Here is a 17,685-nt window from a genome sequence, read left to right as displayed (position 1 = left end):
TCAAAGAACAACCAAACTGTAATAGAGGGTAAAGAGCAAGATAAGAGAACACAGCAGTTTTTTGAAGATACCACAACACTATTTTATAGCCTACACACAAATAAAAGTTACTAATGGCTTTGTTCCTATATTTTCATAGTTGAATCATTAAACGATTTTGATTAAAGAAATAGTTTAAAAACCTGTTTGTTCACGAAACATTTTAATAGAATAATTTTCAGTCATTCTCTATATAGCTTCGTGATACGTTTTCTAAGTCATGCTTATTCATTGCTACATAGAGTTAGACTTTGAAAGTCCTTTTGGTATGTGGCTATTAACCTGCAGCCATGAAAATGAGTGTACAGTATCCTAAAAATTAGCAAAGCTTTACAAAGAAATGATTTGTTTAGAGATGTTTTTTCCTGAAAAGCTAAAAGGATTTTTGAATCCAGTGGTTAAATGGGGTTAAGTATTTTATATTAGCTGTGCCTTCACTGCTTGGTCACAGAATTGCTACAATCTGCACTAACTGGAAGATAGGAGATCTTTATGAATTTGATTACTTAAAAATTCTTGAAACCAGTTTACGGTTAGGAATTTCTAGGAAGACCATACTTAATACTTAGAATAATCAACTTACAGATTTTCTTAATATTTAAATCAATATAATGGCTAACAAATAATGTAAAGCATCATAATCAGCGATCATTTACCACTGAGTTACGAATAAAGTATTTTGATGGGAAAATATGATCTCAATGCAATCAGCCCATAAAAATCACAAGGCAGTAGAAAATTTCCAAATGACTAGGACAGAGAAAAGGGATCATACAAGTTTAGGCATTTTCTTTTCATACAGGAAATTAAAACACATGCTATTACTACATATTTGCATACGAAAAATTGGGGGTGACTACTTGAAGTTCAAATAATGCCCATGACAAGCCTGTACCAGCAGAATGCTACTGAACAGTGGCTCAGGGAAATAAGAATCTGGAAGTAATAATTTGAGAGTCTCTGATGGAAGCAAACGGCATCAAGAAGAGAGGAGTTACACCCAGAAAGCGTATACATCATTTTCATATACAACATCTCATTTATTCCTCACAAAATCCTCTGAGGATAAGATGGGTATTATGACCTCTGTTTTACAAAGTATAAAACTAAGCCTGAAGGATAAGAAGCACAGGTAACTAGTAACAGAAATGGAACTTAACCCCAAGGCTTTCAACTCTAGGTCCAGTCAGCTTCCCTACCTTGCTTTCTACCTTACTCTTCTTAAATACACATGGAAGAGGAAATGTAAACATTTTTCTAAACAAAGCATGACCTCATCTATTACTTAAAAGAGGAGAAGGATGGGAAGAAGAAGAGAGAGAAGAGAGGAGGAGGAGGAAAAAGAAGGGAGGAAAAAAGAAGAGAGGGAAAATAACAAGAGGGGCTGAAGGTGACAGAATGGAGAAGGGAAGAGAAGGGAGAAGAAGCAAGAGACACTTCTTATTCCAGGAAACTACCATGGGAAAGTCAATAAATTTATGAAGATCTAAACAAAACTGCAGAATAACTTTAAATCTGTTTGAAGAAATCTAATGGAAGAGTTCTGAGAGTCTATAACATCTGTCTACCAAAGCAACCCAGGCAAAAGTCACAAAAACCTCATCAGTTAGAGGTGATGCCAGTCGCCATCAGGCACCATAATGGGTCTGTCAGTTCTACTGTCTTATAGCACCAATAACGCTGCACTGGTATAACACACACATTTTTACCACATTCAACAGCTCTGCAGAAATACTGAAATGTTTAATGAGCTAACCAGTCAAAGAGTAAGGACCTTTCAAGATTTTTTTTTTATATTTTAAGTAATCTCTCCACCCAACATGGGGCTCAAACTCACAACCCTGAGATCAAGAGTCACATGTACTACTAACTGAGCCAGCCAGGTGCCCCAAAGAGTGAGGACCTTTAAGAGAAAGCTGCCATCCTAAAAATATTCTTGAATTTTAACTCAATACTGAAACCTCTTAGATTAAATGTCCCCAAATTCACACACACACAAAAAGTTAAGAGTTTAGGTTGAAGAACACAGATTATTTTTAAAGTACACATAATGATCCCTAAAAATATTAATATGTGAGTAACCAACTCACCGTTGAAGTATCAATGATGCTTTTTTCTCTTCCATCAATGTCATCATCTTCATCTTCATCACTGAAATCTGCAGCTGCACTTTCAAGGAATTTGAAATTATCCAGCACGGAGGCAGAATCTGTTAACTCGGATTTTCTGGTTTAAAACATGTACGTCTTGCTCAGTTCATTTTTTATACTTAACATAAGAATTAATCCATGATATGCTGCATTAACTTGTCTATATTATAACTATGACCCCTCAAATCATGTTATGAACAACACTGATTCTTATCCATTACATTTCCATGGATTTTAATTGGAAAAGCACTATAGGAAGTGGTTACTCTTAAAGTACTTTACAATCATAACTATTCAGACTAATGGCCCCTCCTGATTCAGTATTCTTTTGATCCTTAAGTCAAACTTAATGTACTTCTTTTTAAAAATATTTTCTTTTTAAACATTTAAAAATATTTTCTATTTTTCTCTATTCTTTTACTCTCTGCAACTCTTCCTCCAACAATATCAATTTCTATAACTAAAAAAATAACTACTAGGTCAATTTTCTCTAATGCAATCTTACATTTCTGCTGAACAGCTAAGGAGCTGAAAAAAAGTAAATGTGCACATGAAATAACTTATTAGTCAAACTAATACTATAAAACTTGATCGTGTTAATGAATAAACCATTCATTTTCAAAATGACTGACTTTTCAAACATATACAATTTTAATTTAGTCCCTCAAAATAAATCTAGTAAATAATTTCCTAATAGCCAGAATAGAATGATTTCTCTCCAGTTAATTAGGAAATGTTTTAGATAAAAGGCATTTTCTTAAAAAAAAAAAAAATTTAACCACAACTATGGACAAAATTTTCAAAACAGATACATCTCAAATTTCAAATCTGTTGAGAGCTATGTTTTTGGGTTTTTTCCACCCTATTCTCTATCCCTGCATAAATCAGACAGATTCAGAATAATACCCTTTTCAGTTTCAAAACACAGGTCAAGGACAAAACACAAGACAATTAGAGTGGTCTTTTCTGAACATCTTTACAATGACTTACAATAACCCTTTAGGTAAAACTATAATCAGGAATAAGGCCTGCATTGTTTGTATCTACACAAAGAAACAATCTAATCTTACATTTATAAAAACAAGTTAATGTAGTCTTAGTTATTACTGAATACATTTAAGAAGGGTCCAATGACATTTGTTTAGAGAACTTATAAGTCCTATTTTTGAGCCTTTACCCATATCCCATAATTTTAACGTTCCAACTAACAGAAACGCTGTTCCTACTAGAAAATGTATAGAGTTCAATTTAAACCATTCTTATGGCTTTAACATGCATTAAAATGAAGTAACATAATATTTAGACTTTCATAGAATCTTTGGCTTTTTATTTAAGAATCATGCCAACATTTTTTTCAATAAAGAATCTCCTTATTTAACTGTTCATATTCATTTTAAACAAAATTACATGTAATTGTATGACATATGATCCAAAATGCAAAACAAAATATTTCAAATAGCTATTGAATTTCTCACACTGATTCTATCAATTAAAAACATAAACTTAAAATAGATAATTTTCAAAAGAAAGAGGGGTTACAGTATTATTAAATACACAAACATGGTTAAAAGTTTTACTTCTAAAAAATTTGAGGAATTTATAGGAGTTCTCGGTCACCAGGAATGAAATTTCATTTTTACAGATTTGAACTGAATTTTGAAAGATGATCTTTTGTGAAGTTCTAACAGTAAGTGACTGAGCTTCAAGATATTAAAATCTGTATTAAATCTATAAATTTCAAGCAAATAAAAATATCTTAAACAAAAAATATTATAATAATCACAAATAACTCTAATCCCTATAGGTTATCTTCTACCAAATGAAATTTCCATTTTTTAATTAAACTTTATAAAAAAATTATTCCTGTAACAGTATCTAAAATTGCAAGTATCACAAGTGTCACCCATAAACCAAAATTATTTAGTAACCCAGACAAAATACTCACCCAATCATTGCTGTCTCTTTAACTTCAGCCTCTGTGCCATTTATAACTGAGTCCTGATTTCTGTCATCTTCCCTGTCTGTGACGTCACTTGAAAAGCCCAAGAGAGCTCGTACTCGTTTAGATTTCACATCTAGAATAGTATCCGTGTAACCCACCTCCTGTAGATACCTGTGTGCGAAGAGGATTCTTACAATCCAGTCATTTTGGAATCAGTATTCTGTAACTTAACATGTAAATAAAAGTATTTCTTTAAATCCATTGCCTGCAGAAGACTTAACAGTACAGTACTATGCTGGCAAGACTGGCTAATAAATAATCTTCCAGCTGCCAGATGGAGATGTCTCTTGCAGTACCAGCCTCTACGGTCACTGAAAAAAATCAAAGAACTATACAATACACTATTCATTGCATTTATCATAAGAAGAAGCTGTTCCTTAATATACCTAAAAGCACATTCTTTCTTCTAGGCAGGATTGGAGCAAACTCACTCTCAGATCCTTAATAAATTACTATTTTATAACAGTAATTATTATAACCAGTACTCTTTTTACATTTCTGCTATAAAGTGTTTTTGGATCAACTGTCTGAGAGCTAGAGAGAATATTTCTAGCATATCTGCTTTCCTCCAAGACATACAAGAAGAGTACATTCCAAAGAGTCATTTCTACAGAAAGGAAGCTTTTATCCTAAGCCAACTCTAAAGTAAAAATAGCCCACAATTCAATTGTGGATGTGGGATGCGTGTGTGCACGTGGGTGTGTGTGATACTGAGAGCCAGCGGCACAGAAAAAATAGGTTTGTACTGAGAGCTAGACCTGGTTCTATAGCCCATTTCTGCCACTTTCTTCCTGTGTAACTTTAATTCTCCTGAACTTCAGCTTTCTTCCCTCCTAAGAGTGACACATCTAATACATTGGGTGGCATACAGAAGGCATTCGTTATCCTTTAACAGCAAAGATCGATCAAAAAAGACCAAAAACGGTAGCAGCAAAAACATGAAAAAGGCAAACGTCATGCCAAAATACTGTCATTAACAAATGTGAAAGACAAATATTAGGCATGAACCTGTAAGTAAGCATCAAGTCTATGAAATGAAAGAGAAAACAAAGGTGGACAAGATAATTAGTTTCAGGTCAGTTTATTTCAAGATCAGGTATTAACAGATTACAGCTCAAAGAGATATTTCACAAAGATGTGTGACCGAAATGGAGTAAGTGTATCTTACCAAATCAAGACACTCATTTTAATACTATCCAATATTTATAGAAATGTTTTGATGAGGGGCACTCAGGTGGCTCAGTAGGTTAAGCGTCTGACTCTCGGTGTCAGTTCAGGCAATGATCTCACGGTTAGTGAGATCAAGCCCCGCATCAGGCTCCATGTTGGCAGCACAGAGCCTGCTTGGGATTCTGTCTCTCCCTCACTTCTCATTTAAAAAATCATCACTTTAAGAACACTCATTTATAAAAAGAAAAATTCATAATCATATTTAAGACCAAAGTGAGGGCACCAGTGAAAACCACTTATTAAATATTAGTGAATTCTCATTTTCTTTAACTTTGAATAGATAACAAATACATAAAAGGGCACATTTTAATATTCTCTCCGCCATTAGTCAAAAGGAATGGGCGGTACAAATCCACTCTGGAAACCACAGATGTAGACTATTCACAGGAAACCCCAAAATCCAAAACAGGTAGTAAATTTCATTTTACTCAAGCACAAATTAGAATACCAATTTCAAATGTGATATGCAAGAACCAGGCAGTGAGCTGGTAAAGTGGGTTATAGCCTACCACCTGACATCTGAACCTCATTCCAGCTTTGTTTCCTCTTTATAGTCTCAAAACACATTTTATAGGAGAAAGTACATGTTAGTGCAATATCTGCAAATTGGGAAAATTAAAGAAGTTCTTCAATTTATTTAAAATAGAAAGTTTAAAAAACATAACCCAAAATTTTACATCTTAATATTGATTAGACTTCTACTAGGACACACGTATATTCATGTACAAAAGATGCAAAAATAACTTTAGGAATACAGAATTCTTTAAAATGTAAACATAAGCATATATTAAAATTTAGAAGCTTAAAATTAATCTCTGAGGGATGCCTGGGTGGCTCACTCGGTTAAGCATCCAACTTGATTTTGGCTCAGGTCATGATCTCACGGTTTGTGGAATTAAGCCCCAGGTCAGGCTCTGCTCCCAGTGTGGAGCCTGCTTAGAATTCTCCCTCTCTCTCTGCCTCTCCCCAACCCCCCTCAAAATAAATAAATAAACACTATTAGATATACTCTTTGATAAAGCTAAAATTATAAAATAAAAGAATTTATTCTTGGTAATTCTTGTTAATATTTAATAAAAAATGAATTCTACCACAGGGGAAAATGTGTAATATGAAAAAGGAACAGTAATTCAATTAAGTTTTTTCATACCAGCAGTCTAACAATAAAAGAGATAATATTATTGTACTGAGTTGCAAATGCAAAAAATATATATATATGTATATATCTATATATAGATGTATCTATAGATACATATATAGATATATAGATATATATATGTGTACCCTGATGAAATATACTTCTCTTTGTTTAACCACAGGATACTTACTGTCTGAGTAGTTGTCGACCTTGTTTCCACATTAACTGGCTGTTTTGTTGTGGCTGTACCTCTGTTTCATTACCTTCATCTGGAAAACATTAAATCATAATAAAAATGCCTTGCTTTGTACATTAGAGAGTATCTCAATTCATAAAATATGTCCAATAAAAATTTATTAGATCAGAATATGCAAAACTACACTGTAAGGTATGTTTTAGGACAATGTAAATTCTGTTTTTTAAATCTAATTTCCATAACAAAATATAAATTCATTATAGCTACTAGATTCCCCTGAGAGTAGCAGAACTAAAATAACGACATTTTCCCAATCTCTAGTAGCCTAAGAATTTTCCTCCAGGACAAAGACTGACTCAAATCAAGTCATACAATAGGAGTCCAATGAAAGTATTATGGAGCACCACATCAGAACTAGAACAAAGTACTCAGGAATGATGACAGAAAAGCCAGTCTGGTAAAGAGTAGATATAGGTAAGAAATAATTTCAATCCACATCTATTTCCTTCACTAGTTATTAAGTAAAAACCTCAAGTATTCTTTTGAAGACGTTCCTTGAATGAAAACCACCTAAGCCCTGTAAAGCTTTAATTCATCATTTGGTAGACACTGAACCCTTTTAAGATAGTAAAATGAAAAGAGCCCTCTCTGTGATAAATCTGGACTACAGAATTTCCAAACTATACTCTGACTCAACTTTAAAAATACAAAACAAAACAAAACAAAAAAAAAAAAACAACCCAAAAAGTTCACACTTTTCATCAGCCCTTGATCAAACTGCAAGAAACTGTGATCTCTTACAGGGTTTTATTCAAGTGGAGATATAAGAGAGATTGGGAAAATTTGTTTTATGATTTTGATGTTAAGCATTTACTATGTTCCAGATGCTATGTTAAAAACACATATGTTATCTTTTTTAATCTTTACAACCCCAAATCCCCATTTTAAAGATGAGCAAGATGAGTTTTACAAGTTAACTGTAAGATTCCCAAGTTAGAAACACAGTTGTAAGGTGCTGAAATCACATGTGACTCCAGAGTTGTTTCCCTCTACATGCTCTCACTACAGTGAGAAGAAATTAAAGAAATAAGTAAATGAGAATTTGGTCTTCCATTTTCGTTTTTCTCCTAAAATAGTTAGGCCCAGCTCTGTGATATACCAAAGAAATAGCAGTACAGTGGGGGGTGGGAGGGATTAAGATACCTTAAAAAGATAAGAGTACTTTGGGATAGGATGACTTCAGAGGGTATACTTTAAAAAAAAAAAAAAAAAAAAAAGAGGGCAAAATGATGTCCCAATATTAAGGAAAAACAACACATCTGCTTCCATTGACCCACAAATTCAGGAATACACTATGGTATGTTCTAAATATATCCCCTTTTTAAGTGAAGTAAGTAACCTATACCTGCCAAGTGAGAACATGTGCATTGGCATTTCAAAAGACTAAAAATTTCAGATGTGAAAGAACTTTTGAGATCATTTAATTTCCCATCAGTAATGGCCCGAATTCTTTCTATACTATCCTCAGATATACTCAACTGTCTTTGCCTACTTTGGCAGCTCATGATGTTATTACCAAAGTGTGACACATGCACTCAATGGAATACTACTCAACAAGGAATGAACACACCAACACGAATGAATCTCAAATGCATTGTGCTAAGTGAGAAAAGCTAGAATCAAAAGGCTATATTTATTCTGTATGATCCTGGAATTCATATGAGTTTCTGGAGAACGCAAAACTACAGGAACATAAAACAGATTAGCGGCTGCTCAGCGATTAGAGTGGGGAAGAAGGGTAGTAGGAACAAGACCATATATGTTTGTGAAAACACTAAAAAAGGTAAATTTTGCTTATGTAAATTATATCTTAATAAAAAATAAATTAAGCCAAATCAAATAAGAATGCATCTTCACCCTCTTTAAGAAAAAAAGTGTATTTGTATACTGATATAAAATCTGACTCCCTGGGTAACGTATTTTTTTTAAAGTCTTGGATTAAAAAAAAAACTTCTGTACACGAGAACCTAATTTTTCCCACCGTTCTTTTATCCAAGTTAAAACTCACAGTTCTCTCAATCAACTATCAGATTCACTCTTACCTTACCAAGTTTAAAAAAAAATGACATCAAAAAAAGTGAGGATTTTATTTGAAGTGGTAAGAGTTGAATTGCTTGGTAATATTAAAAGTACTTGAGTGGTACTTCCAGTGCAGTTGGAGAAGAGGGACCCAATTTACCCTCCTGCTTGTAACAAGTACAAAACAAAATAGATGAAATCATGGTTAAGACACTGGACATCAGGCAACAGAGGAAGATGATCCCTGAGAGAAGAGAAGCACGGTGAGCCCTGTGATTATTCCCGCTCACTGCCTGGACAGCGTTTCTAGATCACAGCATAGGGAGGGAGAACAAAAAACAGTATCTGAAGAAATGATGGCTGAAAAGTTCCAAGTTTCATGAAAACTATAAACCCACAGATCCAAGAGACTCCACAAATCCCAAGCACAAGAAATATAATGGGGGGGGTGGGGGGGTGGGGAGAGAACCTGGGAACTATACCATAGCACATCATAATGAAATTGCTTAAAACCAATGATCAAATGAAAACTCTTCAAAGCAGCCAGAGAAAAAGGTCACATTCTACATACAGAGGAATAAAGATAAGTTTGATAGAAGGTATCTCATCAGAAACAATGCAAGCAAGCAAAACAAAGATGTTTCAGACACACAAAGGCTGGAAGAAGTCATCGGCAACAGCCCATACTACAGGATACATAAAAGCCCTTGAGGCAGATGGAATATGATGCCAGAAAATATGGATCCCCACAAAGGAATGAGGAGCACTGGAAATGTATACTTTTTGTATTATTTAAATCCCTTTAAAAGAGAATCGATTGCTTCGACAAATAATGATAGTAGTGTGTGACTTATAATATAATACAAGAAAATATGTGAGAACAACTGCCAAAGAGAAATGGAAATACGTGGGTTCTCACGCTACAAAAGAAGTGGTATACTGTCACTCAAAGATAGATGGCGGTTTAAAAAAAAAAAAAAGAAGTATACTATTAACCCTAAAGCAACCACCAAACCAGCAAAGAGTTATAGCTAATAAGTGAGCAAGAGAGAAAATAGAACCGTAAAAAAACAAAAAAAAACAAAAAAAAAACAAAAAAAACTAGATGAATCCAAAAGAAATCTAAAAGGAAAAGGGAGCAAAGAACAGACTGAACAAACAAAACAAACAGCCAAGGTGGGAACTTTAAATCTAACCATATCAATAGTCACGTGAAATGTAAATGGTCTTAAACATCGTGATGAAAAGGTAGAATCTGTCACTCTGGATAAAAATATTCTATTTTTAATAAGTACCTACCTTCTAATATTAAATAGAAGAAACTGAACTATGGAAAGATAAATAAAATTAACATAATCTGGGGTAATATTCTCCTAAAACAGAAATGTGAAGGTTTGGAAATAGAACAAAACAGGGAAGAAAAAAAAAAAGGCAGAAAGGAAACGAATTTTACAGTGAAAAATGTTTCAGAAAATGTCTGGATTATCAGTTTAAACAAAAGTAGTATAAATGGATAAAAGATCAAGCACTAGGAAAATTCCTGCTTCTTTAAAGTTTACCCTGTGGTGAACACACCACCTTCGACCCTCTCCTCGTCACTGTCCTCATCACTGTCACCTACGAATCCCTCGATAAAGCTCAGAACGAGGCTTACGTGCTTCCTCTGCAACCAAACGTTTACATCACCTTGAGCAGTTAACATTCGTGTGGGTGATCCACCTTAGGCTCCCCACAACCACCACCCTCTCTAGCTGTCAGACCTCAGATCCTGTCATTATGAAGAACAGACACAGATGCAAACTCACTCTCTGAGCATATCCTTCAGGCTCATACTCCCACCTCACTAGTTCTTTCATTTAGCTGGGACCTCAGATCAGGGGCCAGCCAGCAAATTACAGCCTGCAGGTCAAACGTGGCCCGCTGCACTCATTCATTTCTGTGTTGTGGCTACTTTCATGTTAGGATGTCAGAGCTCAGTAGCTGCAACAGGTAACATATGGCCTAAAAAGCCCAAACATTACTACTTGGCCCTTTACGGGACACCAGTGTGCTGGCCTGCTCCAGACAACAGCCCATCCCCTTACTTTTACCCATTAGCCTCCTTTTTGTCTTCACTTCCTTCCCTCCCTAGTCTTAGTTCACGGTCTATCACTGCAACTGCTCTTTAGCCAATATCCTCAAGTTACTCCTTCCTTTTGTCTCTCCATAAATTCAATGAATTCCATTATTAACTATTTTCATCCTACTTAACTTCCACCCAAGCTGTCAAGGGTGTAAACCAATGCTTCTATATAAACTCATGATCACACACCTTGACTGGACCCTTAGCTTTTCTCAATCCTACTATTTGTTATCAGTTTGTCCTCCTGCTCACTATTATGTTAAACCTTCTCTACTTTTCTTAAACCTGTCATACACTCTTAGCAGATAATCCAGTCTTACACATAAAGCTATCATATTAAATACCCACCACCAAACTGAAACCCAAACTCACAAACCCAACACCTAACTTCTACATTCGTTCTTGGGAACAATAAAAGACATACTCCTCCCAGCATTGTCCAGCTAATTCAGAATCCAGTCCCTATCACTTCTTCAGATACCTTCCTATTTTAAATACCTCTTCTCTTTCCTTTTTATTTGCTCCTCTTCTAAGAAACACTTGCACGCATGTACACACACACACACACACACACACACACACACACTTTCCTTGACCCCATGGATCCTTTCAGCTGTCCCTGTTCTTCACCTTCACAATCTAAACTTCCTGAAAGATGACTACATGGAGTCTTCATTTTCCATTCATGTCTTTGTTTCTGCCCTCACCCTTCTCCTAAAACTGCCCAAAATAATGACCCATGTATCACTAAATCTTAAGGCTACTCTTCAGAACCTCTGGCCATTACTCACAGTGCTGTAGAGTCCTTTCCTGTGAAATCCCTCCCTTCTCCTGGTTTCCTTCCCACCATTAAGATAATTCTTATCAGTTTCCTTTCCAGCTTTCTACTCTTCTACCAGTTTTGTATTAGAGATCCTGGTCCTCCTCTTACTGTGCCTTAAGTCCCTGGGTGAGTTCTTCCTCTCCAGCGACCTGAGTGCCCTCGGTACTGCATGCTGAGGCCTCTCAAATCTACATATCCAACCCAGACCTCTGGTTGGAGCTTCAGACCCACACAGCCAGCTGTCTACCAGCCAGCTTCACTTGACTGCCTGACAAATAAATCCAAGAGTGAACCCATCATTTTCCAAATCTACATCTGAACTAGTTTGCAAAACTGGCAGTGTGGGGGCCATCTTTGAGTTTTGAGTGTCCCTGTTTTTCATCCCTTACGTAGAAACAAGAACGAATTCCTGCAGATTTTACTTCCTAAGTACTTCCTGAACACACCCACCCTCTTCATCTCCACTGTCAGTGCCCTGCGAAGGCAGCTTTCCACACTCAGCCAGGTGTGTCCCATCACCCATCCAGATCCTCTCTCATATGCCTGCTACACCTGCCGCCCATGGGGTATAAGAGCAAATCTGATCACGAGAGTTAAGATCCTTCAAGTGCCTTCTCAAAACTCTTAGGATAAAATGAGAACCCTTAACATATTTTACGAGACACGTGTAACATACTTTACCATCTGCCCCTCTGGTTAACTCTCTAGCTGCATCTAGAAACACTCCTTCCCCAGCCTTCCTCTACTAGCCGGTTATTTTATTTCTCAAATGTGCCATATATCTTCCCTCTGTCTTTCTCCTACCTCTCATTCAACAATAATTTAGTAAGTTCACTTTCCCTGGCCAGTTCTTACTTGTCCTTCAGACGCTAACTGTTCATTTCCTGCAAAAAAGCCTTTCTTGACTGCTTAAGCCTAGACTTGGTTCCCCTGCTATTGTGCTTCTTAACACCTATTACCTTCCCCATTATACAGGTCATTTTACTGCAATCACTTTTTTCTTATCTCCCCTGTAAAAATCCAGTAAGGCACTGTTATCTCATTCACTGAATCTGGTGCTAGGTCTGACAAGCACTACATATTTAATATTTGTAAATAAATAGTTTGAAAGATCAGTAGATGAAATCACCCTTGGTACTATGTGTTGTATACTAAGAAAATAAACCTGAAAGTTAGGAATTATTTCCTCTATTTTTCCCAGTTTCAGATAAGGAACAGAACAATCTCAGAAAGATTAATACCGCAGGTATTTAAAGTGTCAGGGCAGAGTTAAGAACTTACACGCATAAAAGTCAAACTTCTTCTAGAGCCACTTGTTTACTTATAAACATGTTGTATATATTGCAACTAGACCTTTACTAGGTGCAAGTTTACTCCTAAATTAATATTGAAAACATTAACTAAATTAAAAGTTTACTCCTAAATTAATATTGAAAACATTAACTAAATTAAAAGTTTACTCCTAAATTAGTATTGAAAACTTAGGAAATAAACTACTTTATATAAAAGTACTGATTGTATCCCTTCTGTGAATCAGACAAGGTAACTTTTAGGACAGCCTTTGACAAATAGCCTACATTTAAAAAAAGAAAAAAAAATTAATTTAAGTGTATCTCAAGTCAAAAGAAGAGACACCAGAGTAAGACAGAACAATTTAAAAAAACAAAGCAAAAAAACTGAGCCAATGATCAACTGGTACCACTCTAAATCTCAAGGACTCAATATTCAGCTGTGGAAATGCGTACACTGAATTCAATTATAAAATCAGTGGCACGTTCAGAACTTACTTTGTAAATTTTTTTTCATACATTGTCAAATATACGAGCAGTGTGGTTGGGGCACCTGGGTGGCTCAGTGGTTAAGCATCAGACTCTTGATTTCGACTCAGGTCGTGATCAAACGGTTCGTGAGTTCAAGCCCCACATCGGCCTCTGCGCTGACAGTGCAGAGCCTGCTTGGGATTCTCTCTCTCTTTGTCCCTCCCCTGCTCATGCTCTCTCTCTCGCTCTCTCTCTCTCTCTCTCTCACAATAAATAAACAAAAAAAAAGCAGTGTAGCAAAATAGGACTAATATGAATTTTGGATCCTGTACATATGGGGCACCTGGCTGTCTCAGCGGAAAAAACATGCAACTCTTGACCTTGGGGTCATGAGTTCAAGCCCCATGCTGGGTATAGAGATTACATACATTAAATAAATAAACTTAAAAAATATATATGTGAATTTTCGAGTCAACAGACCAGGGCTCAGATCCATATTCCCATTACTTAATAGTTGTGTGACCTTGTACAAGTTTCTCCACTTCTCGGAGTTCAAATTTCACTTAGGTAAAATTAGAGCCATGTCATCTTTACGAGTAACTATTTTATGAGTAACTATCTGAAGCTAATATACACAAAGCACCTAGCCCAAGGCATGTATTTCAGCAAATGATATAAACAATAATTGAGATCAGGTATTTGATCTTGAAATTTAATCTGAAATTATGTCAAAACATTCTCATTTGAAACATGGTAACTTTTGAACAACTTTTCTTACTATCCCTTATACCTACTAATGTGTCATTTACATCTATATTCCTTAATATCTGATTGCTTACAAAGTGCTATTTTTGTAGGGATGAAAAGACAGGAAAAGAAAAAAGAAGAAATAACACAAAAGATAATAAAAGTTTTAGCTGTTAAAAGATGGTCTGGCTGCAGAAAACTCTCATGGGTAAGAGAGTCCAAAAACAATCTTGCACCTGCAGCTGAGGGATGAGGTTGAGGAGATTAGGAATTCTCTGTATTTGAGAAGTCTTTGAACTCCATCATCCCTTCTCTTTCTCTCAGGATTTCAAGGGCATGATGTACTTTAAAAAGCACATCTCAAAGTTCCCATTAACATCAGGGAAACCCAACAAGACACAGTTATGTCAGTGCATTACTCCATGAATTCTGGTCCTTCCAGTAAGTGGAGAACAAAGGAGAAAATGGGAGGACGAGGAGGAAGAAAGGGGAAGAGGGAAAAGGAAGGAAGGTGTTGGAAAATAATCTAAATGACACTAAATGTTTAGTGCCAAAAATGAGGAGGTCAGAAAAAATAACTAATATGCAAATAATTAGAAATTAACTTGCCATCATAAGTATTATTGCTACAAAAAAACTAGGTATCAACTTCTTTTTAATCACTTAAACTTCCTTTAAAATTAGCTTACCAGAATCATAGCTTGGAGGCTTCATATCTCCCTGATTCAATTCTGTCCCATATTTCAACTTGTGGTATTTGGCTCTAACAAAGAAATAAGAAAATACAAACCATCTTAAAATATATTTAAATTAACTTTAGGATATGAAATAGGAGTAGTCATCATAGCCTTCCATGGTGTCAAAGTAGTAATAAAAAGTGCTTGTCATTATTATTATTTTATTGTTGTCATACCATCAAGTGCCATCATAACAAATAGAATAACACTGAGAACCACAAATCTTTGTATAATTACAAATGAACGATATAACATTCTAATTTCTATAGTATTCAAATTTTCTTGATGATCGCCAAAGTACAATTCTACTATAAAAGCAGTAGATAAGTTTGGATTGTGAAATAAGCCTATAGAAGACTAACCTTTCTCAAAATTTACATATTTAAAAAGAAAAGTCATCTAGTGGTATGTATATACAATAGAATATTATGCAGCCATAAAAAAGGATGGGATATTGCCATTTGCAACAACATGGATGGACCCTAGAGGGTATTATGCTAAGTGAAATAAATCAGACTGAGAAAGACAAATATGGTTTCACTCATATGTGAAATTTAAAAAACAAATGAGTAAACAACAAAAAGCAGACTCAGACCTACAAATACAGAGAACAAATTGAGGATTATCAGAGGAAAGGGGGCTGGAGGCATGGGCAAAATGAGTGAAGGGGAGTAGGAGATACAGGGTTCCAGTTATGGAATGAATAAGTCACAGGAATAAAAGGCACACCACAGGGAATATAGTCAATGATATTGTAACACCATTGTATGGTGACACATGGTAGCTACAAATGTAGTGAACATAGCATAACATATAGAGATGGTGAATTACTATATTGTGCACCTGAAACTAATGTACCATTGTGTATCAACTATACCCAAAAAGTGTTTTGAATCATCTGTAATACCCCTTGCCTTGTCAGGCAATTATGATTTGCCAAGTATGCATTATAGTAAACAATCCAAAGGAGGGAGGGGGAACCAGCCCAAATCACTCATGTTGAATAAGCTATTGCAGTAGGAATGAATAAATGTTTTTTTTAATAGTCAAGATATCCTTTGCCTTTTCAGGAAGCAATTAGGAAGAATTATAAACAGAAATTCTTATCTATTTCCCTTTAAAAGCTAGCTAAATGTAATTATTTATGTCTAACCTGATTTCACTATCTCAGATTTAATCATCTGAGATCAGAAAAATAATGCAGATAAGGTAAAAATTGTAAAGGTCAACAAAAATGTCCATACTTACTTCGTGTACTTCTATATTTTGATTGGTTTGCTTCCCCAAAATATTGAGACCACTTGTAATATTCAATGTAAAAAGGTTACACAATAATTTGAAAAACCAAAGTAATGAAGAAGGAATGAAGGGATAATATAGCCAGATTGAAAGTTAACTTTTTTATAAAACTAATTGAGTACTTAACATAAAGAAGTTTAAATATTTCAATATTTAAATTTAAAGTTTCAATATTTCAATATTTAATATTTAAAGTTTCAATATTTCAGTATCATTTCAAAAATGATATAAAGGAAAATTATTTGCTCAAACATGCAAAGTACTGGATTCATATTCATTTGCAGTTACAACAGAAAAATCAAAGTTTATACAGAGGGGAATCTTAAGAAAACATGAAAATTACAACAGCTGATGTTCTATATAAGGTAGATGGTGGGTATATGAATAGATTTTATAATAGTCTTTATATGTTTTACATATGTATAAAATGTTTTGTGATAATATATACCCATTAGAAATTTAAAAAGGATATTTGCTTTATATATGTATATTATATACATTTAATATGCATAGAAGAGTTCTGGAAGGATACATAATACATAAGCCATTAGTTACTAAGATTTCCTTTTGGAAAGGAAATCAATGAACTGATACATAAAGGAGACCAAATTGTATTATTTGCTTAATTAACAATATGCATATATTTCTTTTTTTTAATTTTAGTAAATATTTTTGTTCCAAATTAACCAGAGTATGTTTTTCTCTATTCCTAATGCTTCTGTGATTCACAAAGATTTCATCACCAGATTAAACATTTCCTAGTCTATTTCAATGTATTTGTAATAATGTTGATTATTAGACAGTGATATTTAAAGCCACTTTACTTACAGTTACCAGAAAGTAAATAAGGTTCTTAATGTAACTGTCAAGTTTCAGATTTTTCATCTACAATGAAACAAAATAACAATACCTCCTAGAAGCCAAATAGCAATTGAAAGTATCTGGTCTGAGGGCAGAATAAAAGTATCAACAAAATATTATGGAGTACATTTACATACATATATAGAAAAACATTTCAAACGCAAAATACTACACTATAGTGCATTCTAGTGGTCTTAGGAAAAACTGCAACAGAGTTTATGTAAAAAAGGGAACAGAAAATATTCTTTACAATATACGTAACAAAAACAACATATTATAAACTGACATTTCATAAAAAAAAGTAGACAAAATAAATAAAGAACTGTTGTGTTTACCACAGGCTGTGTTTCCTTAAAGCAGGGTCTCTCTACTGAACTGTTAAATTCACTGAAAAATAATTTACTTCCAGAACTATTCTCAACTTAGTAACATTCCTTTTGAAGCCAATATGCTAAATTCACTCATATTGTTTCCTACAGTTTTAATACTTGATCTGTGTTAC

The 17,685-nt window shown here is 34.6% G+C and overlaps 1 protein-coding gene across 2 annotated transcripts in view; it reads right to left on the bottom strand.

Annotated features, from left to right (window-relative positions):
• Positions 1-17,685, bottom strand: part of STRN (striatin) — a 100,391-nt gene that overhangs the window by 46,109 nt on the left and 36,597 nt on the right. For both annotated transcript variants that reach the window (XM_047852469.1, XM_047852470.1), the window contains exons 3-6: positions 14,976-15,049; positions 6,750-6,828; positions 4,135-4,302; positions 2,130-2,265 (exon numbers count right to left, since the gene is read on the bottom strand). In XM_047852469.1, coding sequence (XP_047708425.1) covers positions 2,130-2,265; positions 4,135-4,302; positions 6,750-6,828; positions 14,976-15,049 — 457 coding nt within the window. The remainder of the gene's footprint in view (positions 1-2,129; positions 2,266-4,134; positions 4,303-6,749; positions 6,829-14,975; positions 15,050-17,685) is intronic.

This window comes from Prionailurus viverrinus, chromosome A3, assembly GCF_022837055.1.
Source record: "Prionailurus viverrinus isolate Anna chromosome A3, UM_Priviv_1.0, whole genome shotgun sequence".
In the NCBI taxonomy this organism is placed as follows: Eukaryota; Metazoa; Chordata; class Mammalia; order Carnivora; family Felidae; genus Prionailurus; species Prionailurus viverrinus.
The sequence above is the reverse complement of the archived record's forward strand: the minus strand, read 5'-3'. Positions and strand labels throughout refer to the sequence as shown.